Source organism: Numida meleagris, chromosome 1, assembly GCF_002078875.1.
Source record: "Numida meleagris isolate 19003 breed g44 Domestic line chromosome 1, NumMel1.0, whole genome shotgun sequence".
In the NCBI taxonomy this organism is placed as follows: Eukaryota; Metazoa; Chordata; class Aves; order Galliformes; family Numididae; genus Numida; species Numida meleagris.
This window is the reverse complement of record NC_034409.1, coordinates 142,450,172-142,477,244: the sequence shown is the minus strand read 5'-3', so window position 1 is coordinate 142,477,244 and position 27,073 is coordinate 142,450,172. Positions and strand designations below refer to the sequence as shown.

General features: G+C 36.1%; 1 protein-coding gene across 11 annotated transcripts in view; it reads right to left on the bottom strand.

Annotated features, from left to right (window-relative positions):
* The window catches only part of DOCK9 (dedicator of cytokinesis 9), a 126,605-nt gene that overhangs the window by 19,470 nt on the left and 80,062 nt on the right, over nucleotides 1–27,073 (bottom strand). For 3 of the 11 annotated variants that reach the window (XM_021416241.1, XM_021416220.1, XM_021416249.1), the window contains exons 28-39: nucleotides 22,545–22,691; nucleotides 21,750–21,833; nucleotides 20,994–21,105; nucleotides 19,136–19,314; nucleotides 18,403–18,519; nucleotides 15,383–15,506; nucleotides 14,492–14,625; nucleotides 11,219–11,333; nucleotides 10,951–11,017; nucleotides 9,450–9,497; nucleotides 6,805–6,872; nucleotides 1,080–1,195 (exon numbers count right to left, since the gene is read on the bottom strand). In XM_021416241.1, the coding sequence (XP_021271916.1) occupies nucleotides 1,080–1,195; nucleotides 6,805–6,872; nucleotides 9,450–9,497; nucleotides 10,951–11,017; nucleotides 11,219–11,333; nucleotides 14,492–14,625; nucleotides 15,383–15,506; nucleotides 18,403–18,519; nucleotides 19,136–19,314; nucleotides 20,994–21,105; nucleotides 21,750–21,833; nucleotides 22,545–22,691 (1,311 nt within the window). Of the gene's footprint in view, nucleotides 1–1,079; nucleotides 1,196–6,256; nucleotides 6,301–6,804; nucleotides 6,942–9,449; nucleotides 9,498–10,950; nucleotides 11,018–11,218; nucleotides 11,334–14,491; nucleotides 14,626–15,382; nucleotides 15,507–18,402; nucleotides 18,520–19,135; nucleotides 19,315–20,993; nucleotides 21,106–21,749; nucleotides 21,834–22,544; nucleotides 22,692–27,073 lie in introns of all 11 variants that reach the window. The other 8 variants (XM_021416203.1, XM_021416185.1, XM_021416210.1 and 5 more) reach the window with 5 other exon arrangements.

The window sequence follows — 27,073 nt, the reverse complement described above, 5'->3', positions numbered from 1 at the left end:
TGTATTACATATATAATAGCACAGTTCACTGAATAGAAATTACCAGTCCTCCTACCTGTTTTGTTTGGATCTTGTAGACTATTCTGCTTTACCTTTCTTGCAGACTATTCCTGTCTACCTTCCTAACTATTCCTAACCACTTTTTGAACAGACTACATATTAATAACCTTAAAAGACAAGATGGGCAGCTGATGACTATAAGACCAATGCACATTCCTCTGATTTTAAAACTAGGTATCTTCATTTTCAGTTCTGTTATATGGTCCAAGGACAGAGACGATTCTGTACACTTTCTAATTAAATTACTAACAAAAGGATTTTCATTATAAATAAGCTCATGTTTTCGTAACCAGATTAAACATAAGGCATTAAATTTGAATCTTTAATCAAGGACTGTGATCAAAGAGGATGCTCAAACCAGGGGAGAAACAAGCTAGAGCTATCATCCCTCGATTTTACAGCTTCACTTTCAGTATTTCTGAACGCTGAAAACAAAACAGGCAAGAGGGAAATGCAAGTTATACTGTTGTGAGCTACAAAAAGATTACACAGAAAAGCTACAGTAGCCCATAAAACTAAAAAAAATAAGTCTCATTGGTGGACAAATTGAAATAAAGTTAAGAAAAAGTGAACACATTAATTGCTGTTAACTGACGAATGATTTCATATAGGAAGAGATGAAGTTTAATATACAAGCCCAAGCCTGAGCGCATCCAAATATCAATTATGGTATTGACATACAAAATACAGTTTCACCTCTCATATTAAGTAGACACTATGGCTTCCAGAAGTATTTTTAGAAAGTTAGGATGAGGAAGGAGCTTTTCCAACAGCATACTGATGATCAATAAAGAGTCTGTGTGCAGTGTGTAACTGAAGCCAAAGCATTTTGCTGCAACAGGTTATGAGCTGTTAAACACCACAACAATGAAATACAATAGCAGAAATGCTAGAAAGTGCCAAGTTATAGTATTACAGTGTACACTATAAAATTTAAAATAAATTTTTGAAAATATTTTTTTAAATATTTTTTCTGAAGTGTAATTGTAGGAGATGCTAACACTGAGTCAAAGACAAACCTTAAAAGCCATTGTGAATAATGATAGAGTATCCAGAATTGTAAGGCAAACTTCAGTGGCAGTATTTGCTTCGAGTAAAGACTGGTGAAGAACATCTGCATCTGAATGGCCATAGCCTACAAAAATTAAAGTGGAAGTGCTTATTACACAAATTTAAATGTATCTTCTTTCCAAAAGACTTGCTGAACTATGAAAAGATTAACAAATATAAAGCCTGTCAGGAGTTAATATTCAATACAGAAAAATAATTAATATCCATTTAAATATTTGTCAAATATATGCAAAGAATTATTTTATTATAATTTGCACAAGATTATAAAATAAAGTACAAATGTCAACAACAGAAGCAATAATAGCAATGAAAACATTAAAATGTTTGATGTTTCATATATATGTATGTATATGCACAAATGTATATGTAGAAAATATATACTTACATGCATACATATACACATACATACATATAAAATAAATGCCTCAGTAGCACGGAGTTACAGCTGAAAATATGTATTGGTAATTTAGTGACGTTATAATGATCTCAAATTCAACCATTATAAAAATACAAAACACCAAAGAAATACGTGCACTTTTACACAGTTGAGGACCCAAGGAAGTAATTATGCTTTGCAGTTAATAGCGCGCAGTAACTCCATATGTAACCAAAATATTTTATTGCCTTTAATTCTACAATGCAATCAGATAATTTAAAAAACATAGCATGCTTCAGCAATGGTTAAAATATGTCGTTTATGTTTCTAACACTGATCTTTCAGAACTGGATTGACAAATGCGTTCTGGCAGCTTTACACAAATTTGGTGTGGATCATATCACAATGTTAGATCAGCTTAGTCAACTTAGCATCACTAAATCAATGAGAAGTATAACTTGGACTCACTGAGGCTAAGACAAGAAGAGATGATGTTCTTTTAAGCTGTCACCCAGCCATTTCTTTCTGCGCCCTTTGTTACCCTAGCTGAACTATGCAACTGAAGAGACTTTTCTTCCCTCTACCTTTATCTAGACTAAGTAGACGTACCGTTAGGAGTAGCTTAAAAAGAAAAGTCATGGTGTTTGTTTTTAAGAACAAAACTATGAAGAATGAACTTGAAACAAGCAAATAAAAAAGCTATAAAGTGTAGGAAAAAAAGACTGGCAGACTGCACTAGCGTATTCTGCATGGAAAGGAGCCAGAATAACCACTACTTTTTGCAGATTTACACATGCTTTCTGTTAGGAAGTATACATCTCTTTCCTATACATATTTGATATTCTCCCTGCCTCCACCTCTTCCTTTTCCCATGTATTTTCTTTATGATTTCAGTTCCATTACCTCCTTCACCTCTGTAATGACAGAAAGGAACAACCAATATTTAGAAGCAAGTTTTAACATAACGGCTACTTGTGAATATTTTCCTTTTTGTAAAAGTATTCTTTTCCTACAATAAATTCAAGAAAAATCCTTTTTCATAGCAGTCACCTTTGGGTGACCAGTAGTCCTATAGTTTCGGTACCACTAAAGATATCAAGAGATGATGACTATTTTGAAAACTCCACTTTTAAACAGGAAAAATACTGTTTCAAGAAATAATTTGTTTGCTCTTCTAGATATGATAAAAGGTTATTGTAAATCCTATGTTCCAGAGTTGTTCCAGTTTTCAGGAAGAGTAAAAAAGACAACTTTGGTAATTACAGGCCTATCAGTCTCAATACTCTCACACATCCTTCTGGACAAAATGTCCAGCACACAGCTAGACAAGTACACAATAGGATGAGAGAACAATTGGTTGGCAGGTTGCACTCAAAGTGTTGTAATAAGTGGGGTTACATCAGGCTGGCAGTCAGCCAGAAGTGGGGATTCATCAGGGCTCCATTTTAGGGCCAGTTCTTGTTAATGCTTTTGTAAGTGAGCTCAACACAGGAATTGAACGTATACTGAGAAAGCTTGCAGATGACACTAAATTACAAGGGACTGTTGACTCCCTCAAGGGTAGAAAGGCCCTGCAGAGAGATCTAGATGAAATAGGAGGCTGGGCAATCACCAACTGTATGAAGAGCAAGTGACAGATTCTCCATCTGGGATGGGGCAATCTTGGATATATGTACAGAATGGGAGATGGGAAGCTGGAGATCAGCTCCACAGAACAGGACCTGAAGATTTGATCAATGGCAAAATGAACAAACACCAAGAATACATTGTGCCCTGGCACCTGAAAGGGCCAACCATACCCTGGGGTGCATGCGACACAGCACTGCCAGCCAGATGAGAGAAGAGATTGTCCTGCTCTGCTCTGCGCTGGTGTGGCTTCACCACAGCACAATGGGTGTATTTTGGGGCACATAAAATGGACATACAAATGTTAAGAAAGCTTCCAAAGGAGGGCTACAAAGATGACAAAACGTCTAGATGGCAAGACGTACAAGGAGCAGTTGAGGTCCCTTGGTTTGTTCAGCCCAGGGAAAAGGAGATTAAGGAGAGGCCTAATGGCAGACTACAGCTTCCCCACGAGGGGTCCAGAGGGGCAGACACTGATCTCTGCTCTCTGGTGACAGTGACAGGACCTGAGGGAATGGCATGGAGCTGCGTCAGGGGAGGGTCAGGTTCAGTGCTGGGAAAAGGGTCTGCACCAGAGGGCAGTGGGCATGGAACAGGCAACCCAGGGCAGTGGTCACATCCCCAAGCTGTTGGAGCTCAAAGAGCATCTGGACAGCACTCTCAAATACATGGTTTGGATTTTGGGTGGTGCTGTGTGGAGTCAGGAGTAGGGCTTGATGATTCTTGTGGGTCCCTTCCAACTCATGATATTCTACCCATCTGAGTAGAAGCTGTAATCAATCCATGAGATTCCAGACAGTTCAAATTTTTTCTTTCCATAAATAATTTAAAATAAACTAGCCTTCCATTACACTGCATTATTGCAGAAGTTTTGGGCAGGATGCAAACAAAGTAAAACTCAGTTTTATGATTTACCATATATGATATGGAGATCTGCCTGGATATGCATACAAACATGGATTTAAAACCATCTAAGAACTCTGAAAATAGAATAATCTTTAATGACTGAGCTTGACAATAACTGTAAATTGCTACTACAGATCAAAGTATGTCTCTTCTTATGCACATTTGTATGTCACTGTGTTATACTGAGTTTCCCCCTCTCCTCCAACACGGATGATACACATATAGATCCACCTTCCTGTTTCTTCCGAGGCTTCAAAAATTTCAATAAAAGTCATAATTTCTTTCACATTTAGTCACAAAACTATACTGAAACTCCTCAGAGATCTGAAATATTACCTATAGTGTGATATCAGCTCATTTCCTTAGATAAATTAGAAAGGGAAAGATTAAGTTTATAAATTACATTTACAATGTTGTTTCTAAAATCACGATATTTTGGCACAAGAGCAATGATTTACATCAGATACATCCTTACTGTGTGTGAGCATACAGGTTATCTAGAAGATTTATTAAAGTTCTGAACAGCTAGCAGTGTGCCCAGGCAGCCAAGGAGGCAAACAGCAACCTGACTTGTACCAGAAATTGTGTAGTTAGCAGGATGAGGGAGATGAGCCAGCTCTAGTGAGGCTGCACCTTGAGTACTGTGCTCAGTTTTGAGCCCCTCACTACATGACACTGCAGCCCAGGAGCATGTCCAGAGAAGGGCAACAAAGCTGTTAAGGGTCTGGAGCACAAGCCTTAAGAGGAGTGGCTGAGGGAACTGGGATTGTTCAGTTTGGAGAAGAGGAGGCTCAGGGGAGACCTTATCGCTCTCTACAGTGACCTGAAAGGAGGTTGTAACAAGGTGGGGGTTGGCCTCTTCTCCCAGGTAACAGTGATAGACAGTGAGGTAATGACCTCAAGTTGCACCAGGGGAGGTTCATTTTGGAAATTAGGAAGCATTTCTTCTCTGAAAGAGTGGTCAGGAGCTGGAATGGCCTGCCCAGGGAAGCAGTGGAGTCACCATCCCTTGAGGTGTTTAAGGAAAGGGCAGATATAGTATTTAGGGACGTGGTTTAGTGGGAAATATTGGTGGTAGGTGGACAGCTGGACTGGATGATCTTAGAGGTCTTTTCCAACTGTAATGATTCTATGATTCTATAAATACCCTACATACATAATACAGATGGACTGACAACAACACAAAACTATAAGTCAGAAAACAAGACACAAAAGATATAAAAATCAATTTAGCATTTGACATGGCTTTCATAGCAACATGTTTTCATCTTACAAAACCACGGTCAGTACAAAGTCTAACATCCTTACATTTATTAAATGTACAACATTAAAAACACTGCTATCACTTAATTCAAAACTAAGTGAATGAGACACTGTCTTTGATAATTCCTTCAAACTAGTTGGAAAAGAACAGAAAGTTTGTTCTTACATAAGCATGCATTCATTAAAATCTTTCAGCTCACTGTCCTTAAAATCAGTCAACTTTGTTGAGTTTTGCACATGGGGTCCAGAAGCAATCAGGTGATTTATTTCCCAGAGAATTTTTTTTTTTAAATCAGTCTTCCTCTACAGAATATTTTACCATACCAAATATGTAGTCATACAGCGTGAAAGCTCTTTTGTGTATCAAAAAACATGTAAAAATGTGTAGAAGCAGAACTGACACAGCACTGATACAGCACCAGTAGACTGCTTACATGAAAAAATATTTTCCACAGCTATATAGTTTTATGAAGTATTTAACTCAAATAACTGCATGCTTTGTATTTAAAAATATATGGAAGTGCATTTATAAACAGAGTTGTTTTTTTGTTTTGTCTTGTTAGTTTTCCACTAAACTGCATGGCGAGTCTTGTGTAATTATGTTAACCAGTGCTTTATATTACAAATAATGAGCTAAAAGATTTTAAGTATCTGTAGGGGACAGTTAGATATGCTTTGGGAAATAAAGAAATGAGTATAGTGAACATACAGTTAAGCCAAATAACTGCTTTACTGCACACCATTCTTTTCAGTCCCAGTGTTTATCTTACTGGATTAGTCAACCAGTTTAATTGTTTTTGAAGCTGAAGATTGCAAAATGGTGCTTCAGAATACTTTATATACAGCATAACTTGCAATTTAAGAGCAGCATATTTAAAAAGATAGGACATAAGCAGATTTAGTTTTCAATACAGCAGTCTTATAGAAGCTGACTTCAACCTGATTAAATCTTACCATTGTCTACAGAAATTCCAAGAATACTTGATATCTTTCTCACACTGAAAACAGAAAAATCACTTCATTATTGGACGCTTTTTCACTTCCAGACAAACTAAATCATGGGTTTCACATTCTCTGCAGAAATTCTAAGAAGCTTATTTCTCCTTAGGAGATGTCAAAACATGGAGATATGGTCAAAGTGTTAATTTTTATTTTCAGATTAATCATAAGACCGAGTTGGGAGGAAAAATGAAGCTTTATGAAGCAAATAGAAAACAAGTAAATTCCGTAACTATGTGTCCAACACAGTAGAAGTGCATGTAATTGGAAAGAAAAAAAAGAAGATTTTAAAATATAGTATAGTTAACCATGCTCCATGTTATGGCACCAGCCAGCATTAATTGTTTTATCACAAAGCAGGGAACAGACCATCGACTTTTTCCAGTTATTCGTTTGACCTAGAATAATAAAAGTCATTGAAACGCACTGGTGTGGCTCTGGGACCTGTCTGGTGTTGTGGTACTGGTTGAAGATGATGAATGTTACCACGTCATGAGACTTACTGTGGTTAAAAGTGAGAGAGTTATCCAGGCTGCTCAGCTGCTGTAATCTGGCATGCATCATTCCTGTTCTGTTACGGGAAACAGGCAATGTCTGAGATTTTCGATCATGAACTATGGATCCCAACCCCTCCTGGTTCCTGCAAGATGGGTGAAATGGGATAGAAGCAAAAGTTAGACATGTCAATCAGCAGCAAGATAGGAAGTGTTAGTTAAGCAGCTACAGCACAAGAAGTTTTAAAGAGTCATAATGCAACCTATTTAATGTTTTACTTATAAAACAAAAATAGGTAGCTTAAAAAAAAAAAGCATCACAGCAAACGCTTTCCTAAAAATCTCAAAGCATGACAGCAAAAGCACACAAGTAGTTGCTCTGGAAATGCTAAATTTACATCAGAGCTCTTGCGAACATAGAAATTTGAGAATACAAAGATTCCGAAGATATTCGGAACCCAAAACCTTATGTAAAAATTTTAGAAAAAAAGCTAGAAAAAGACACATGGTGGTAAAATTAGAAAGCGTACATGCAACAGGGGAGAAGGAATTAACTGAGGTATTATTGTGGACATCTTACCCAAGCAGGAAGGGAGAAGAGCCATACACTTTGTTAAACTTGCAGCAATCAAGTGAAGAGAACAGAAAGGTGATCTGTGTTAGCAATCAGTACAGGCTAAATTCCTACTGTGTACCACCACCAGAGCTAATGAAAAATGAAAACCAGAGCCTGAATAATTCCCTGTTTCCTTTCATTCTGTGTCATTGTGTATTTTAGGAGTATGTGCATTGATTGTTATATACTTTAGTGTAACAACAACACGAAAGACTAGAAAGCTACATTAATTGTGGAAATTCAGTACTTCTGCAGAACACAAGATGATTTCTATAGCTTAAGTCTTTTTTAGCATGACATGCACTACACAAACTAAGCAATCAGTAAACAAAAAGGAAGCAGGGTAGTCTTTTCTGAAAACTAGTCAAAGGAATTAAAGATTTTTTTTTGGTTGGTTTTGATGTTCGTTTTATTTTTAATATATTTTTATCTTTTTTTTTACAAAAAGCCTAAAAATTACAGACTTCTGTAAATCCAGAGTTTCAAGTACGAAGGTTAAAATCAAAGCCTTAAGAAAGACAGATTTGTTTGGGGCTGATTTTTTTATTTTTTGAGTTGTATAAACATAGATAAGATATTCTCTGAAAAAATTCCAGGAAAGTAGTCATGTTTGTTGTCTGTAGAAACACATTCACATACCATCATAGCATTAAACTTAAACCAAAAAGCTAAACATCTCAAAATACCTTACCATCCAAGGTCTGCAATTACTCTCCCACCAAGTTCAAGAGGACCAGCATTTCAGCCCCACAAGCTTAGTTATAACAGGACCCCCACGTGTACCACAGTGTGAGGCCTAAACAGATCGCTATATTTGACACTATTAAGAAAGTACTTTGCATGAAAGAACACACTAATGCAAATATATTCAAATACTTAAGTACAAGGGCTGCTCCAAAAGAAATGCCTCCTATTTTATGATGTTAGCCCACAACATCAGAGACAGATGTTGTGGTGGTGGCTTAGCAGCAGAGGCTGAACCTTCCCACCAGTGCTCCATTACACGCTGTTGCCGTGTGACAGATGGCAGCAGAGGGGCACTCTGACAAAATGGCGTCTGACATGGAAGTGTGTATGCAGCAAAGGCGTGTCACTGAATTCCTCCATGCAGAAAAAATGGCACCCACTGACATTCATCGATGCTTACTGAATGTTTCTGGAGACCAAATGGTGGATGTGATACACTGAGGTGGTGGTGATGAGTTTCAGCAGTGGCAACAGTGACAGTGGGTCACCTCCACTGGTGCAGAACTTTATGAGTGCAGTATGCAGGCTCTTGTTCATCGCTGGCGAAAATGCACAGCTAATGGTGGTGACTATGTTGAAAAATAGCGTTTTGTAGCTGAGAATTTGCTCTATCAAACAGTGCTATTGTGCTTTTTGTATCTATTGTAGTTTTGTAGCTGAGAATTTGCTCTATCAAACAGTGCTATTGTGCTTTTTGTATCTATTGTAGTTTCCATGAAATAAATAGGAGGCATTTCTTTGAAAGAAATACATACTACATACACATTTCTGAGATTTTCTCTTAAACAGCTGCCAATGGGAGCTATACAAGTACCTAGCAGTACTTCAGACTTTGAATTGAAATACAGCAGAGTAGGAATGTCTACTACTCACCTTTCACTGAAGACACTTTATTAAATTTCAATAACATTTCAACTGACATGCTTTTATGGCCAAGAGAATCAACGAAATATTAAAAAGATAAAACTTCTTTCCCAAAAGACATTACTTCAAGGAAAAAATCTTCAGTAGAAAGATAGGAGGAGGGATGGGTGAATTTCAGAGTAATTTATAATAAATACAGCACACACCATTCTGTATCCTATCTAAAAGTTGGTACCTGCTTCAGAATTGTTAATATAGTAACAAGTTACTTCAAACTGTTATGTATAATTTTACAATAACATTTTTACTCCCACATGACTTATTTGTAGCAGAGTTTTGCATCCATTATTACTTTTAGTGGCTATATTACTGTACAGGCTATTATTCTTATTGGACAAGACAGTAACATTTAAATTCCACACAGTACCTGGCTATGTATCGTTTTCCCATATACTGGAACTGATGTAAACATACTCTATAGAGAACACAAAAAGTCAGAGAAATAACACAAAAAGCCTTTATAAGTTTATGTTCACTGGAATTACTCAACTTTCTTATGTTGTTGTTTAACTTTAAACTCTTATGCCATGACACTTCATTTCGTCAGCCCTTAAAATTACTTTCCAGTCCCCAGACAAGAATAACTAGACACAGGTCCTCTGAAATCAATCATGAATGGTTGATGTTTTAGTCAAACCGGTATTAGTATAAAAAGAACACACCAATCTCAACTTATCTGCGTCAAAACACCTAGTTATGAGTCTAGCAACGACAAGCTAGAAGAGTCAAATAATGAAAAAAACAGAGCACATTAGAAAATTATTAACACCAAGTTCAATTGTTCACACAATCACAGAATGGTTGAGGTTAGAAGGGACATTTAGAGGTCATCCGGTCTAATCTCTGTGTGGATGTGGCAATTAGGGACAACATTTCCAGAGGACATGGACTTGATTTTAAGGGTCTTTTCTAACCTAAATTCTATGATTCTAAGTTGGGAATTTTATTTTGTTCTGTATTCCATAAACTGATACTGTGATGGTAATCTTAGATTACGGATTATATCAAAATGCTTCAGTTTACTACCTGTTCTCATTTACGTGCTCAGTTCTGTCTCCAGTACAATCAATACAATGCCAGCTGTACTCAATGGTTGAATTAAAATACTATTTGTAACATATTTCTAAAATGAACTTTGAGTATCACATTATAAAACAATTAATAACTGATATTACAGTGACTGAGCCTGTAACAATGGAAACTTTAAACAGTTTAGTGAAACAAGACATGCAGAAAGGCTTCTGTGTTGCTCCATTTCCAGTCAATAGCACCTTCCTCATTTTCTATTTATTTATCAGTCTGTTCTCATGAATAAATAATACTAAATGTGGATAGGCTGAAATGTAGCAGTTAATAAGAAATAATGGATTCATCATATATTTTCTTTCCAAGATGCAAGAGGAAAGCTAGGAAGACAGTTAATATCCCTTTGTTTCCAATGTTATTTGATTCAAATAATTTTCATATGCAGCCATATGATTCCACAAGTTTGCATTAAAAGATGCATTTGAATGCAGGCAGGTCAACGAGAGAGTCCATTCCTCTTGCACAAGCAATGAAATTCTGAGTGCTACTCACTGTTTAGGAACCTTCTGAGGTCATTTCTGCAAAGCCTAATTCCAGAAATTATTATGGAGTTGGACAGACATGCAATTGTGCACATCAAGTCAAAGATTTCTTAATCAAGAAACTATGGTATTACTCTTTACTATGGTATTTTTACCATATTACATATTACGATACCATATTACTATGGTATTGCTCTTCAAATAATGAAGAGTAACACATATACATTTACGTCCGTGCTCAAGATTTTAACAGCATAGTGAAATGTATGATTTATGATAAACTCATAAAAAAAATCTTACTCTGTAATTGTGAAGAAGTCCATGAGTTCAGATTTTGTAGCCTTGTTCCAATAAGTAAACAATGCATCTAGGAAAATGAAAACCATGAAAAATAAGACAAAGGCAGTAAGCATAAAAAAACATTGAGTTAGAAAGCTCTTCTTAGCTTTCAGATAATTAGGATTTCAAAAATCTAAAAATGGCTTGTGAGGTTACAAAAGGTATTAAGTCATGTGCATAAATCCAATACATCATTACACATTTACGAAAAATAGGTGGAATTACCTACCTTCTGACATACTTCTTAAGATATGAAGGAAACACATGAGCAGACTCTTGATCTCCGCTTGGTCAAGTTTGTCAAATCGAACTACAGAACTGCCTAAAGTGCTGCTCTGTTGGTTCTGAAAAGAAAATAAACAGTTTGGCTGAAAGGTTCCTAAAGCGATAATGAACAAAAATATTTTAAAATGCCTTATAAATTCCTGCAACAGAAAAAAGATCTCAGAATGGAGACAAAAATGTTTTATATAGAGATAGGCCACTAAAACACACTGTACACGTGAAGTATACAAAATTAAACCTCTCTACTTTTGTTTATTTTCATTTCCTTCTTTGCACAAATTTTCCCCCAAGAAGGACGTAAAAGTTACCCAACAGTGACTGTAAATCGAGGCATGCCCTTTTTGCTTAGTTGAAATACTTTAAGAATATATGCTGTTAGGCAGCACATATATGCTCCTTTGCTTTTGAAGATTTTATGCTGAACTGTAGGCAGACCTGACTCCATAGAATTCTACTGAAAAATGAAGAATCCCAAGGAAAACGTACATGTATGGGAATAATGGGCATTCCGGAAGACCATCTACTAATAAATAATCTGCCCTTGCCTTAAAAAAAAACAAAAACAACAACAAAAAAAAACTTTCTTCCCATTTATGCAGCTCCTACACTTGTGAGAAGCTAATCTGTAGCACCGAATACTGAAGTAATTCAGAAATTCTGTCCCCCCCCCAAAAAAAAATACATGACAACATGTCAACTTTCAAAATATTTACTGCATAAACAGCTACAAAAAGAAAAAAAAACCTGAACTGAGAATATAGAAATTGAGCTTTAGGCAATTATCTATTTGTAAAATAATCATTTTTACATAATAAAGTGTTATAAAATCCTCAATATGAAGCTGAATGTTTATTTAAAGGATATATCCTGCCCTTTTCAGTGCCTAATTCCTCCCTTCCAATATGAGACCACTTATCCCAATGGAAGATGAACCAGTCATTCAAACTATTTTCTGGAAAGTCAACATTTTGGTATAATTGATCTATGCAACAGTTTCTACATAGAAGCTTGATAATGTTGGACTCGTTAACTTTTTAAGGGCACATACCAGCATGAGGTAATCTTTCATCTCAAAATTAGAGAAACAAAAACAAAAATAAAAATGAAAATAAAAACACATAGACTTGAAGGAGAAAAGCACATTGGTTTCACAAACTGAGTGCCAACACCGCAAGTGCAGAACAGTCCTTCCAGGAACACTCCTTACTGAAAGCAAGAGACATGCTAATCCATGACACTTTGCAACGCACGCATCAATTGACTACTGAGCCCTTTGTGATGTCCCATGTAAAAAGAAAGAACCGCTATCCTAAAACAATCTATGCAATCTCTCATATACTAGCCATTGTATGGATATGTAGTGAAACCACATGATGTTATAATTAACACTAGACAGAAATTACTTTAATTTAGGAGGAAATGGACACCTGCATAAACCTGATTACTCCTGATTCTAAAGGCCTCACAAACTGTTCATCTTAGATAAATACAGTAACTTCAGTGAATAGGGAAGACTACTATACAGTTTTATGCAAACTGAAATAGAGCAGGCAATTAATGGGTGACAGAGCAGAAATTGATTTTTGAGTTTTCTATATTTTTGATACTGTTTAGAGATAGAATTCCCTCTAAAAGCTGAAAATGTACACAGATAAAATTAGTACTATAGCTACTTACAAGTTTAGTTTAAAATAATCTCAGTAGCATATAAAGAAAGACCGTATTAAAATAAAAATAGTTTCTAGCAAATTCTGTTTCCACGAGGCTAGTTCTACAGGCTATTCTGAATGAAAATCAGAATAAAACCAAGCAACAAGCAAAAATTTGAAGATACATGCAATGAACAACTGATCTAATAGAAAGTTCAGAAAGCAATGAATAAGAAGTCAGAATTAAGTATTATTCACGTAAGATGTTAACAGCATGCAAAACATAATCTCTCTGTTACCTAAATTGGCAGACCAGAGTAGAATTTTCAAAGGATTTTGACTCCTTTGAAAACCCTTTCACTTAGTGAAAACACTGCACATTAGTTATTAACAACACGAAAACTAAGTAATAGATGACAGTATTGCCATTTAGCAACAGCATGTGCCCAAGGCATTTCTGTCAAAGAAAGTCAAAGAGGACATATTTATATTAATATTTAGACATACCTATGTTAAGGAATATAAGACTCAAATTCTGCTAATAGTTAAGCTAACTGGATAGTTCTGACTTAACTAAATGATGTATATGAACTATTACAGGTCTGGAATTCACTGGTAATTTACACGGTTGTTTTGTACCTATTTGCCTTGAGATTCAACTGTTGCAAAAGAAGCGGCAAAACTATTGATCACACACTTCACTCAGAAGCTTAACTATACCAAGCACAAAAAATAAATACTTCTTGTAACTGAAGAGAGAAAGCAGCATGCATAATTTTCTCTGGCAAAACTGGAATTGTCAGAAGCGAAAAATCCATAGTAACACGGTTTTTCTTTGCAGGGTGAGAATTTTCTTCTTCTCCTCCATTAGGACGCATAGCATGAGCAGAGTGCCTTCTGAGAAGCTTCTCTCTCTGCCACACGAAGGCATGTCAGGGTCAAGGGAAAAAGTTATCATGTTGTGACATGCACAACAAGATCTAAGAAAATGAAATGTGATCAGCATAAATACAAGCTCTAGAAAGACACGACTGAATAACTCATAGCTACCAGAACCAAAACTCCTACTTTGTAACAGGTTCAAAGTGAAATGGTTTAGAAAAGTCAAACTACTATAAGTCACTTAGAGAATGCACAGGAATTGATTTAAAAACAAAATTACATATATTGTGTGTTGAACAGATAGAGTGATGATCTCCACAAAATCTCACGTAACCAGAGTTCAGTTCTCACAAGCAATGTTTATTGCTCTTAACCTCATGCCCTTATCTAAGCAAAAGAAAAAACAACTGTCTGCTTATGTTTCTAAGTTGAAAATCGGATTGCATTTTCTGCAGAACAGCTTAATAAAAACTGTTAGAAGAGCTCATATGGTGCATGTTCCTCAAAAGAAAAAAGATAAAATAAAAACTTATGTAAAACACTGCTCTGAAGTTATTCTTGAAAGCCCAGTCCCAGTGGAGATAACCAAAGTTAACTTGAAATTTCAGGAGTACAATTCTGTGGGTATTTTTTGTTGTTGTTGTTTCTGAGGGTTTTTTTGTTTGTTGTTTGCTTGTTTGTTTTACCTTGTCAAGGGAATTGCTTTTGTCACTGTGTCTTTCGGGAAGACTGTTTCCTGAGTCTGTACTTATAAGAGAGCCTCTTGAGTCAGCGTTCCTCACACAATTAATATTTGGAGTTGAAGTGGTATATGGAGAAGCTAAACAAAACAAAATACAAAAGTCTCAAACAATGCATATACTGTAAAAAGTCACTCTATAGTCAGACTTCTAAACTCACTATGTATGTATATATTTCTTAAGAAGACAAATAATTCCATTTAAATACTTTTAATGAAGATCAACTGATATATTTTCAGCAGAATATGTACATATATACATATGCACACTTGCACATTTATGTAGAAATACACACAGATGTATCTAAAAGCAGATCTATCAATATGTACACACTTACATGAAAGACACGTTTGCAGAAACCTTCTCTTCCTCATCTTTTTTTTAATTGACTAGTAACTGATGCAACTAATCATAACAGATAACAATAAACAGAAAAACAAGTAAAAAAAGAGCATAGCCACAAGTGTGCACAATGAGCATTCCACATAAAGGTGGTCATTTACAAAACCATGGGTTATGGCACTCTTGCTGTAAGTGACTAAGGCAAGTCTTTTATTTCTCTGCAGCCTGTGGAGAACTACCAACTTTGATGAGGGGAGAACAACAAAAAAAAAAGCAGTTATTTCCAAAGAACAGCTTTACTTTCAAACAGAAAAACAAAATAAAATAAAATGAAAAACACGAATATATCTTACTTGCAGACTGAATTCTGGATCGCACAGAATAACTGACTGCATTACAGTTCCATACAAGTACATACTCAAAAAGCAGGACAATTACTTCTAGTAACAAAAGAAAACTTCTTCCTTTTTTGGTTTAATTTTTTTAAGTGCTTACCAATGCCAGAGATAACACCAAACAGATCTTTAGGAAGGTTATTATCCAGTGTGTTCACTGATTTTTGTGGTGTTACTAGCTGATTTGCAGTCGGCAAATTAAGCCCATCATCCTTTGCACTCTGCTTGGAAAAAAAGAAAAAGAAAATATTATTATTGTTTTCCAACATTATAAGTATAGTTAGTAATACATACTTTATTTTCTAATGCAGAATTTAGTATATAGAATGATAGGGTCATTATGGTTGGAAAAGACCTCAAAGATCATCCAGTCCAACTGTCAACCCCTTATCACCATTCCCACTAAATCACGTACCTAGGTTCCACATCTCCACTTTTCCTGAACACCTCCAGAGATGGTGACTCCACCACTTCCCTGGGCAGCCTGTCCCAATGCCTCACCACTCTTTCAGAGAAGAAATTCTTCCTAATATTCAAACTGAGCCTCCCCTGGCACAACTTAAGGTCATTACCTCACAGTCTATCACTGTTACCTGGGAGAAGAGGCTGAACTCCACCTTGCCACAGTCTCCTTTCAGGTCATTCTAGAGAGCTATAAGGTCTACCCTGAGCCTCCTCCAGGCTGAACAATCCCAGTTCCCTCAGCTGCTCCTCATAAGACTTGTGTTCCAGACCCTCACCAGCTGTGCTGCCCTTCTCTGGACACACTCCAGTGCTGCATTATCTTCCTTGTGGTGAGGGGCCCAAAACTGAGCACAGTACTCTAGGTGCAGCTTCACCAGTGCCATGTACGGGGAACTATCAACTCCCTGCTCCTTCTGACTGCGCTATTTCTGATACAAACCAGGACAACACTGGCCTTCTTGGCCACCTGGGCACACTGCTGGTTCATGTTCAGCCAACTGTCAACTAGCACCACCAGATCCTTTTCCTCTGCACAGCTTTCCTGTCACTGTACCCCAATCCTGTAGCGTTGCCTGGGGTTATTGTAACCATGGTACGGGACCCAGCACTTGGTCTCGTTGAACCTCATATAATTGGACTCAGCCCATTGATCCAGCCTGTCCAGATCCCTCTGTAGGGCCTTCCTACCCTAAGGCACACCAGCACTTCCTCCCAATTCAAGACCTTCCCTGACACCGATGTCAGGCTGACAGGCCTGTAGTTTCCCAGATCTTCCTTCTGATCCTTCTTGTAGATGGGTGTCACATTCACTAGTCTTCAGTTGTCTGGAACCTCCCCAGTTGATAAGGTCTGTTAACAAATGATGCAAAGTGGCTTGGCCAGCTCTCTCTCAGTACCCTCAGGTGGATCCCATTCAGCCCCATAGACTTGTGACAGTCCAGGTGGAATAGCACCTCCGGAGCAGAATAAACCCTCAACTACGGAGGGTTTATTCTGCTCCCCATCCCTGACTTCCAGCTCAGGGGGATGAGTACCCTGTGGACAACTGTTCTGAATATTAAAGACAGAAGCAAAAAAAGCATTAACTACCACAGTCTTTTCATCATCCTTGGTGGTGATGTCCCTTGCTGCATCCAATAAAACACAGAGATTATTCTTGGCCCTTCTTTTGTTGTTAATGAATTTGTAAAAGCATTTTTTATCTTTTACAACAGTGGACAGTTTATGCCCTTGCTGAGCTTTTGCCTAATTTTCCCTCTGCAAATCCTAGCAACATCCATGTACTGTTCTTGAGTTGGCTGACACTTCATCCAATGGTGGTAAACTCTTTTTTCCCTGGAGTCTTAGCAAAAGCATCCTGTTCAGCCAGGCTGGTCTTCTTCCACACTGGCTCATCTTAACAACACACGGGGATGCCTTCTTGAGGAATGTCCAGCCTTTGTGGACCCCTTTGCCCTTCCGGACAAACTCCCAAGGGATTCTCCCAGACAACATTCTAAAGTTCAAAGTCTGCCCTCTGGAAGTCCAAGGTAGCAGTTTTGCTGACTCCCCTCCTGACTTCGTCAATAACAGAGAACTCAATCACTTCTTGGTCACTACGTCCAAGACAGATTCTGACCACCACGTCTCCCACCATTCATTCTTTGTAAACAGCAGGCCTAATAGGGTGCTTCCCCTAGCAGGCTCTCTTACCATCTGTGTCAGGAAGTAATCTTCCGCACACTCCAGGAACCTCCTAGAATATATTCCTTTCTTATTTAATTTCTATTATCTATGCCTAAAAAGCATGGAATGGGACATTCAGATAATTCCAGCAGTCTGAGATAGCCTCTAACTTAAAAGAGTTCAGCAAATACGGAAAAAATGAGTATTCCATACAATTGAGTATTCCACTGTAATACAGATAATTCCAAAAGACCCAGATTATTTTTATTTTAAACATCCACATTTTTCTGTTGTTGGAAAGGCACTGTGAGTTTCTCTTTCTTAACTGGCAAATGGTTCACAGTAAAATATGGAAAAAATAAAAATAAATTCTTTAATTATTAAATCTCAGATTCAATAATTGTGTACAACTATAATATTTCAGTATACTCCTGTTTAGTTTTTGTGGGTTTTTTTTGTTGGCTTTTTTTAAAAAACAAAACAAAACAAAACACTTCAACAACACTGTTCCTTCAACTTCTTTAGTTGCTCCTGTTAGAGCAGTCAAGAACATGCACCAGTTCCAATCCTGTAAGGTCTACAGTTTTTAATAGAATGACAGAAGTAACATCTTGCTATTTCTGTACCTCTGGTGTATGCATGGTATGATAATCAAGTGACATTAGAAACATACTGTGTTAGCCTGTGGACTGACATTCTCCCAAAGTCCTCAAAGGGTCAATTGAAGAACAAGTTATGATGCATTTATTCAATGTAGGATCAAACTAGCCACCCTTATGTCAGGCATAACATAGCCGGATCAGAGGAACAGTAATCAAAATCATAAAATGTAACTAATTTTTTTAATCTAGTATAAAGCAAGGAAAATAAACTCAAAGAATTCTGACACTTACGAAACGTTTTCCTGGAAGTATGTATTATTTTATATACATGTTACCACAAAATTATGACAAAAATAATTCAGAATATCAAATAGAAATGGTCACTCACATTGCTGGAAGGATTAACAGGGAATGGAGACACATCTTTAACATTGATTCGCTGGACATTTTCTATAAGCAATCCAAAGAGTGGCAAATACATAGTGGCTATTCGTGCTTGATGGACCTAAGTAGAGTTTAAAAAGAGCATTTAATTAATACCTGTCAAGCCAGAGACCACATTCGTATGTTCCTGAGTGGCAAAAGTAGTGGTCATCTCTGTATTCACTATAATTTGGTCAACACATTTTATTTACTGTTTCAATATAATACAGAAAAAAAACCTACATTAATATGATTTCAGCTAAGACTAACCAAGTAAATAAATCTTATGTTAGCTTGATAAACTCATGACAGCACCTTTCTTATATTCACTTTACCAGCAGTAGATGATGTATGGACAGTTGCCAAATATTAAGAGCTAGCACTTAACGAAAGTAAGAGCTTTAAAAAGTCATTATATGTCTAAACAAAATGGTTACCAAAATATATCAAAAAACGGCTATCAAAATATAATAAATAAATGTAATTATTCTAAAAAGATGCCTTGGGGTCTTATTTGGTAAAAGTATTGGGGTCTGCAAATTGTTTTTGCTACAATCACCATGCATCTTCATCACAGACACAGTCTGAACTGAAACAGCATGGCTGTAAGTTAATAGGTTTTGTGAAAGAAGAAAAAGCTCTCTAAATGTGCGCACTCAGTATTTATTTTTGTACTACCAACACAGAAATACACTTACCCTGGAAGCATATCTATCATCAAAAGAATGCTTTATCATCAAATTCTTGAGCACACTAATAGCAATCTGTCGCACTTCTCTGAACTCTTGCAAGGCATTTCCCACCTCCCTTAGAAGCAGCCCCACTAAGAAGTGATTCTTACAGAACTCATCTGTTAGTGAATAATCCAGTTGAAGGTCTGAAAATAAAGCAGAAATTCCATGTAAGGAATGGTATAATTTAAACTAATTTGTCAATTAACTTAAGGCTGAACACAAAAGTTATTGACAAATTCATGTTCAGACATTTGTATATATAATAAATATTCACGTACACCCACTTAACTGCATAATTATGCATATATTAAACAATTGCAATTTATATTCAATCAGTAGAAGATAGAGAAATATAAGCATATGAATATATATATATTCAAATTATGTATTCTTAAAATACCATCCAATATGCAAAAGTCTTATTAAACTTAAATCTGTATTCATGCACTGAAAAGGCACACCGGACATAAAGGCTATGAACATCCTATCCTTCAGGAATTTATTCATGTGGTAGAAGAAGAATTTAGATTTTACTCTGTAGTTCAGACCCACGTTAGTAAGCTTGAAAGGCTACAAGCCAAACACAGATTAAGCAGTTTTAGATTTCTGTACTGCAGTTTTGAGCTCCTTCATCATTATCTATCTTCTAGGATACTAGAAGTGTAAGAGACAACATGTGCCTCATACACTTCAACTGAAGCAATTTTTTCTCAATTTAGCTTAAATATATGTAAATTAGAAATGCACTGTAATATAGGGGACTTTTTATTTGCTACATTCAATCAGAAGTACTACAATTTCCAAATATTTACATATTTAGCGTTGATTGAATTAGAATTGGGATTAAAGAACATTTTATTAAAGAACTTTTAAACTCAAATCATTACAATGTAATTTTATTTCACAAAGTATATAATATCTGTTAGTAACTATAAATCTATGCTAAGACACATACAGAGATGAATATATATTATCTAGACACATATGCACATACAAAAAACCAACAAAGCAAATCTGACAGAGTAAAGTCAGACTGCGACATTTAAGAAGTATTTTATATAACAAAATAATCTACTATTTAACACAAGAAATACAGAACAACTTAAGAGAAAGTTTACTTTAAAAATCTTACTTATTAAAATTTACGTGTGTTCAAAATATCAACTAAGGAGCTGTTCAGGAGCTGAATTTCCTCACATTCACTTTCACTGCTCAACAGAGTAGTCAAAAAACATTCTAATCCAAAAGCATTCTCAGTTTTGAAAGCTCTCCCAATACAGGAATCCGTTAAATAAGAAAGAAGCACAGGCTTTCTACAGTCCTCCTTGAAATGCATGTAAGAACCAGCCACATCACCTGAAATCTCTTTTCCTCGGGATGCCAAAACAGGGCCAGAAAGATTTCAGATAAAGGTCTTTTATTCTGGCCAAAATCCTAGGTCACCAGGGAACAGGATTTTACATCACTCTTTACTGTGTAATCAGAACCACTATTTTCTCTACTTTTGCTGCTCCTTTAGGAATAAAAGGAAAAAGCCAAAGACTAATACAAGCTCTACGCCACTGTCTAGCTCTTACTCTAAAATCTTGTTCTATCACCTTGATGAAAGTTCAATTACTACTCAAAACTTAATATCAGAACAGGAAAGGGAGGCAAGAGTCAAAAACATACTTTACCATATCTTTTAATGACTAGATACTTTGTACAGATTATTCTACCTAAACTATTCTCTGAATTTAAAGGAAAAGATTTAAACTTTAGGCTTCCATTTAAAATGGCAACATCTAAGAAACACAGCATACACATCTTTGGAAGAATTTACCTTGGTATCTCTGAACTCTGCCTTTTCCAAATGGCATTGGTAGATTCAGAGGTATGTAGTGTTCATGATTACAGACTACACGGAGAAATTCAAATTTGAATTCAAAAAGCGTCTGCAAAAATAATTTTAAAGTATAAATTAAACAACTGATGCAGTGATTTGAATAACATTATAAAATCCGCTTTCTTACACACAAGGGTGATTTCTCGCAATCCTGCAGCGTGAGAGATGGAGACCTGTCAAAGTTCTGCAGCTCATCAAAATATACTTTCAGAACAACTCATACTTGACAGTTGGGTATGTTCTAATTACATCCTACTATTTCTGAAGTTGCTTCAACATATAGCATATTGTAGCATATTATATACCGATTTAAGAGAAGTTTGGATTCACAGAAGAAATTCTTTGTACTACTTGTACATGTTCTTCCCACTACAATAAACTGATAGAAATTTATCAGAAATCAAAGAACACATCAAATACTTCCAATGTTAGCCTTTTCTCTAGCTTTTTCTAGAGGGCAATACATATCCTTGGGCAGTATATATGCTCTACGGTGGTGAAGTTCTAACTGGAGATGGGAATCAAAATATGAAAAAGTGATTTCATGGAAAAAAAATATATAGGCATAGCGTAGAGACTTCTAAGTAACATGCTTAAATGTAGCTAGACATAAATCTGAAGTCTTAACGTAGGACTCTACCCACATGCAACAAGAAGCAACTCCTAAAACCATTTTGTTTAAAAACAGAATACCTTGGGATCTCCTGGGGCAAAGCAGCTGATGTAGTTATTGATTTGCTTGAAAACAAAACCTCTATCCATAAACGTAAAACACCTCTGGGGGAAAAAAAAGCAAACAAAAAGAAGAAAACAAGATAGAACTGATTAAATACTGCTTCAGTGCCCAGTAATTATATTTCTGTACTTTACTAGTTAATTTTCTGAACAAATTATTGATATTTCAGTCAGTTTGGATATAAAAAACAAAACAAAATAAACACATATATACACATATGCATAACAAATTTTTCCTTAGAATTCAGAATGTAAACAAATTACAAATAAAAGAGCTGCTGGAAGATAAGAAATATATCTTGGCATAAACAAAAATGACATGCCACTAGTAGTTTTATCTATCATTTCACTTCCTATCCTTTTTTCTCCCTGCTAGTTTTTATTGGTTGAAAAAAGAGAGACAATGTAAGCCTGTCTATACAAAATATATGTAAATAAAACACTACTCAGTGCATGAAGATTTTGTTGGATTAGAGGGTAACAAGATGATATTTGAATAGGGAAAATGAAACAATAAGAAATAAAATTTTGATAAAATACAAATTCATTAAAATTGAACTTCTGAACAGATGGCCATTTCAATACAGAAGACAAATCACACTTCAGTGCATTTTAACCTGATCACAGAATTATACTTCAAAAGCATTATGCACACTCAGTTTTATATAAGTTGACTTTAAAATTCTATAAAATCTATGATGAAACGTATTATAGAAAAAGTAATCACAAAACCCAAGTCACCCATGTACCTACTTTTATGAAGGCAGCAAGGCTGTGGTTTGCATTTTTTGAAGCCTCTGGATTGTCTCTGTACTTCTGAGTGATGTGTGGCATTAACATATTGACAACTGTTTCAACTGCATGATGGAAGGAAGCTGAAAATCTTTGGTTTCGCAACAGCTAGAAGATAAAATTCAGATACGCAGTTAATATGGCTTATACTGATAAAATGTATCAGAAAGCTTATTTTAGATAAGATATAAATAACCTGACAGGGAAGGGAGAATGAGTTTTCAATTTTTTTCTCATTACAATTTAAAACAACATTTTCATTAAATTCAAGATTTTCCTGAGCCACTTTAAAGTGAGGGGGAAAAAAGTGTGTTTGGTTGAAAGAAAATTTTGTGTTATTAAAAATTCAAACAAGCAAGTCTTTTCCGTTTGATGGAAAAACCATATGCATACAAGCTTGTAAGCGTAAAGTATTAATATTTTTCTTAGCTAAAATACTTCTGACAAAAGAAGCTAAGAATAAAAGGGACTCTTAGAATTTTGTCCATTTTCCTTTCCAAAGCAGTACCAGCTTACTCATGCGTAGTAGTTGCATTTTAATACTCCATTTTTCGTCATGAAAAACAGATTTTGCTGTTCTATGTTTTTCTTAACTTTTGTGGACTTCAGCCACTGTGGAAATTCCCATTCATGTTTTTTTTTTTTCCTTTCTCTTGCTCATCAGCCACTTCAAATCTCAGCTCTTCCAGGTTTCAGTATCTTACTCGCCATGCTTTTAAGTTTCCAGTCAGAATTGTTTTCCCTTGCTTTTAAATTCTTTATCAATTAGCTTACCAGATTTCTTCTACATTCATGATTTACTTGTTTCTACTGACCATGCACATTATTTTCATTAACAATTTCATCAACCGGTATTGGTCGTTGAGTTCTCTTCAGCTTTTTGCCACTGTAGAGCTTCTTTTTTTTCTCTACATCTTATAGTCTTCATTAAAGCGTATTTTGTCTAAAGGCTCTTAATGACTGGTGAGGCTGGGGCTGGAGGAGAAGCTGGCTTTGACAAAAGCTGTTTTAGCTGTATAGTCATTATGACTTCTCTTTCTGAAAACTGTGAAATCAAAATATCCAAGTACTTTGAATACTTTGTTGCTTGTATACCTTTTTGAACTAAACTGAAAGTAAAATTCCTAGGTGGAACAAGACACTGTCAAAGAACTACATAAATCAATGATTATACAGTCTGCTCTCCTTGTGTCTGAACTGTGCTCCAAAGTCTCCGGTTATATCTTTTGAAAAATTAGGTTGCAAAATGTTAAGGTTGAAAAAGATCCCTGAATGATTCATGAATATCAACAGCATTCATGAATGACATAACATTTAAAAATTAATTTCCGTTGGTAGGTATGATAGTCAGCCAATATTCTTGTAACTCAGCTTTTACTGGACAGTATTTTTTAAAAAATACCTGTAAGTGCAGCATTTTAATCAGATCTGCTGAGCAGGAAGTATCTGAATCGGTTCTGTTTATAAGTTTATCAAATGAGACAGAAAAAAAGCTCGTAAAATAACGTTTGACATTTTGAGGGTCTTCTAAAAAAAAATAAGCTATGTCTGGGAACGAGAATACTTGCAAACAAGAGGTGAGTTCTGCTCTCTTTCTTTCATGTCACAGAGAAGATGATAGTGAGGTTAGTTCTTAAAGAAGTGAAGCTTTTTTTAACATCTAATGTGCAGTAAACAACAAAAATGTGCAATAAAATTCACTCCAGCAGTTTTTTAGCCATAAACATTATTTCATAGTACTGCAGGTGAGGAATGAGAAAGAGCAGCAGTTCAGGGCAGTATATAGGAAAGCACTAGAATCTAAAAGGTGCATGTTGAGAGAATTTGTTCCTATTGTACAACTGAATAGTTCCTTTTCCATTTGAGGCTTGCTTGCTTTTGAAGATATTACTAAAAACAAGTTAAAAAAAATGAATGAGGTTCCTACACTAAAAATATACCTAACCCTAAGAGATCCAGTAAGACCATGTACCAGGTGTTGAACTTGGGTTGGGGTAATCCCAGATATGTCTACAGACTTGGAGAAGTCATTGAGAGCAGCCCTGTGGAGAAGGACTTGGGAGCAGTGGTGCACTTGCAGCCCAGAAGGCCAACAGTATCCCAGTCTGCATCAAAAGAGGGGTGGCCAGCAGGGCGAGGGAGGTGGTTGTCCCCCTTTACTCTGCCCTTGCGAGCCCCCAGTAGAGAACTGTATCCAGGCCTGGGGACCACAGCAGAAGAAAGATCTGGAGCTGGTGGAACGGATCTGAAGGAGGTCCACAAAGATGATCATAGGGCTGGAGCATCTCTCCTACGAAGAAAGGCTTAGGAAGTTGGGCTTGTTTAGCTTGGAGAAGAGAGGGTTCTAAGGAGATCTCATTGAGATCTTCCAGTATTTAAAGAGAGCTTATAAACAGGAGGGAGACCAACTTTTTACACAAGCAGGTAGCGATAGGACAACTGAAATAATTTTAATGAACGGAGAGTATTAAATATTTGGAAGAAATTCTTCACTGTAAGGGTGTTGAGGCACTGAAGCCAACCCTGTTGCCTAGTGCATAGCAACCCCGATCGCTTAAGGTCCCCTTCCAAGCTATTCTGTGATTCTATGATACAGAAGAGAAACAACCTGAACCTAAATGAAGTTCAATAATTAACTGGTACAGCAAGGAGTGTAAACACACATAAACTGGAAAAGTATTTTCAAGCATCAAGTTTAGTTAGTTTGAAATTAGGTGTGATTACTACACACTTCTACAACAATATCTATAAATCCTAACTAAAAAATGCGGCAACATTTTAGTAGTTCCAATGTTGTACAAGAAAATCTCTACATGAGCTGTTATAGATTCACATCTATAGAACCTACTAAAATCTATTAAATCACTGTGCTTCTTTATAGAATGAAGACTCTTAAAAAGTGAAACGTGCCATCAGTACTTGCTTCACATTTTTGTGGTCTACCCAATTCTTTCTGGCAAGTTAGAATCATAAATAAAATGCAATTAGCAGTCAGTACTTTCTTTGAAAATTCATGCTTTTCTCATGAACAGTATTTGCTCAGTCTGCCTTATTTACAATCATGCTGTACCAAGTAATCAAATCTATGTATCTCTGGCATCTGTTGCTGACATACTGTTCCTTTACCAATCTGTTTTCCCCAAAATGAAAATCTTGTTAAATTGAATTTGTTCCTCAGATGCATGTGCTGGTGCTCTCCAAATATAATTTGTTTGTAGGATCACAGGAGTCAGTAAAGGTTCATCAGCTTTGAGCAGATGAATCACTTGTGGAAGAAATAAATAATAATAAAACTTTCAGTAATGTGAATGCTCATCAATGGTAGCCATGGTAGCTCACCATGTAAGACACACAGATTAATGAAGAGAATACTAAAATCATGGACATTGATCTAGTCATTCTGAGAAGTGAGTTGCATTTGTTTTCTGTTTGTTTATACAGACTCCTTCCTTAAAAAAAAGGATTATATTCTACCACACTTCTTTTATCCACCATCTGAATTCAATTTAAAAATATAATAATTCTTGAAATAAATTTATAATTAAATTAAGGGAACGGGTTTGCATGAGAGCAAGTTAGTGGTTTCTTTGTAGCTTTCTTCAAATTAGTATGTTCAAGTTAGTATGTTGTTTCCAAACTTGTGAGGATTTTTGTAGGTTTGTCAATATCAGGAAGAAATATATAAATTCTGCTTAGTCCAACATGTCACTGTTTTTCCAGAATATTATGTACCAAATCCAGCATATGTTCTCTAGATATACAAGCTTCACACGTCACATTTTGAGAACCTTGCCCAGCTACACCACATTATGTAATTAGAAAAATCACAACTTCTCAGAGTTGAATACAAAAAGTACAGACAGGATTGTCAGGTAAGTACTGAAACCACATTTTCATTTCATTTTTTAGGCACCATGGGAGGACTACAAGGATACTGTTCATCTTTGTATGGACAAAATTTGTGTGGCTAAAGAGTTGAAGCTGGCCAGTACTGCGGGAGACCACAAAAAAGGTTTTTTTAAAAAAACATTAACAACAAAAGGAGGACCAGGGAGAACACCGGTCTGTTACTTGATGAGAATGGTCACTTTATAAACAGGGACACAGACAAGAGCTAGCTGATGTCATTGTGAGACCTCTCTCAATTATTTTCCAACAGTCTTGCAAATCTGGAGAGGTTCCAGTTGACCAGAAGCTGGCAAACGCTGTTCCGATTTTCAAGAAAGGGAAGACAACCCTAGTAATTATAGGCCTGTCAGTCTTGCTTCAGTGTCTGGTAAAATTATGGAGAAAATTAAGCTGGGAATTACTGAAAAACACCTGAAGTACAATGCAAGCACCGGTCATAGCCAACATGGGTTCATGAGAGGAAGGTCCTGTTCAACGAATTAAATTTCATTCTATGACAAAGTCACCCTTCTAGTTGATTAAGGGAAGCCAGCTGATGTTATCTTTTTGGATTGCAATAAAGCCTATGAAATTGTTTCTCA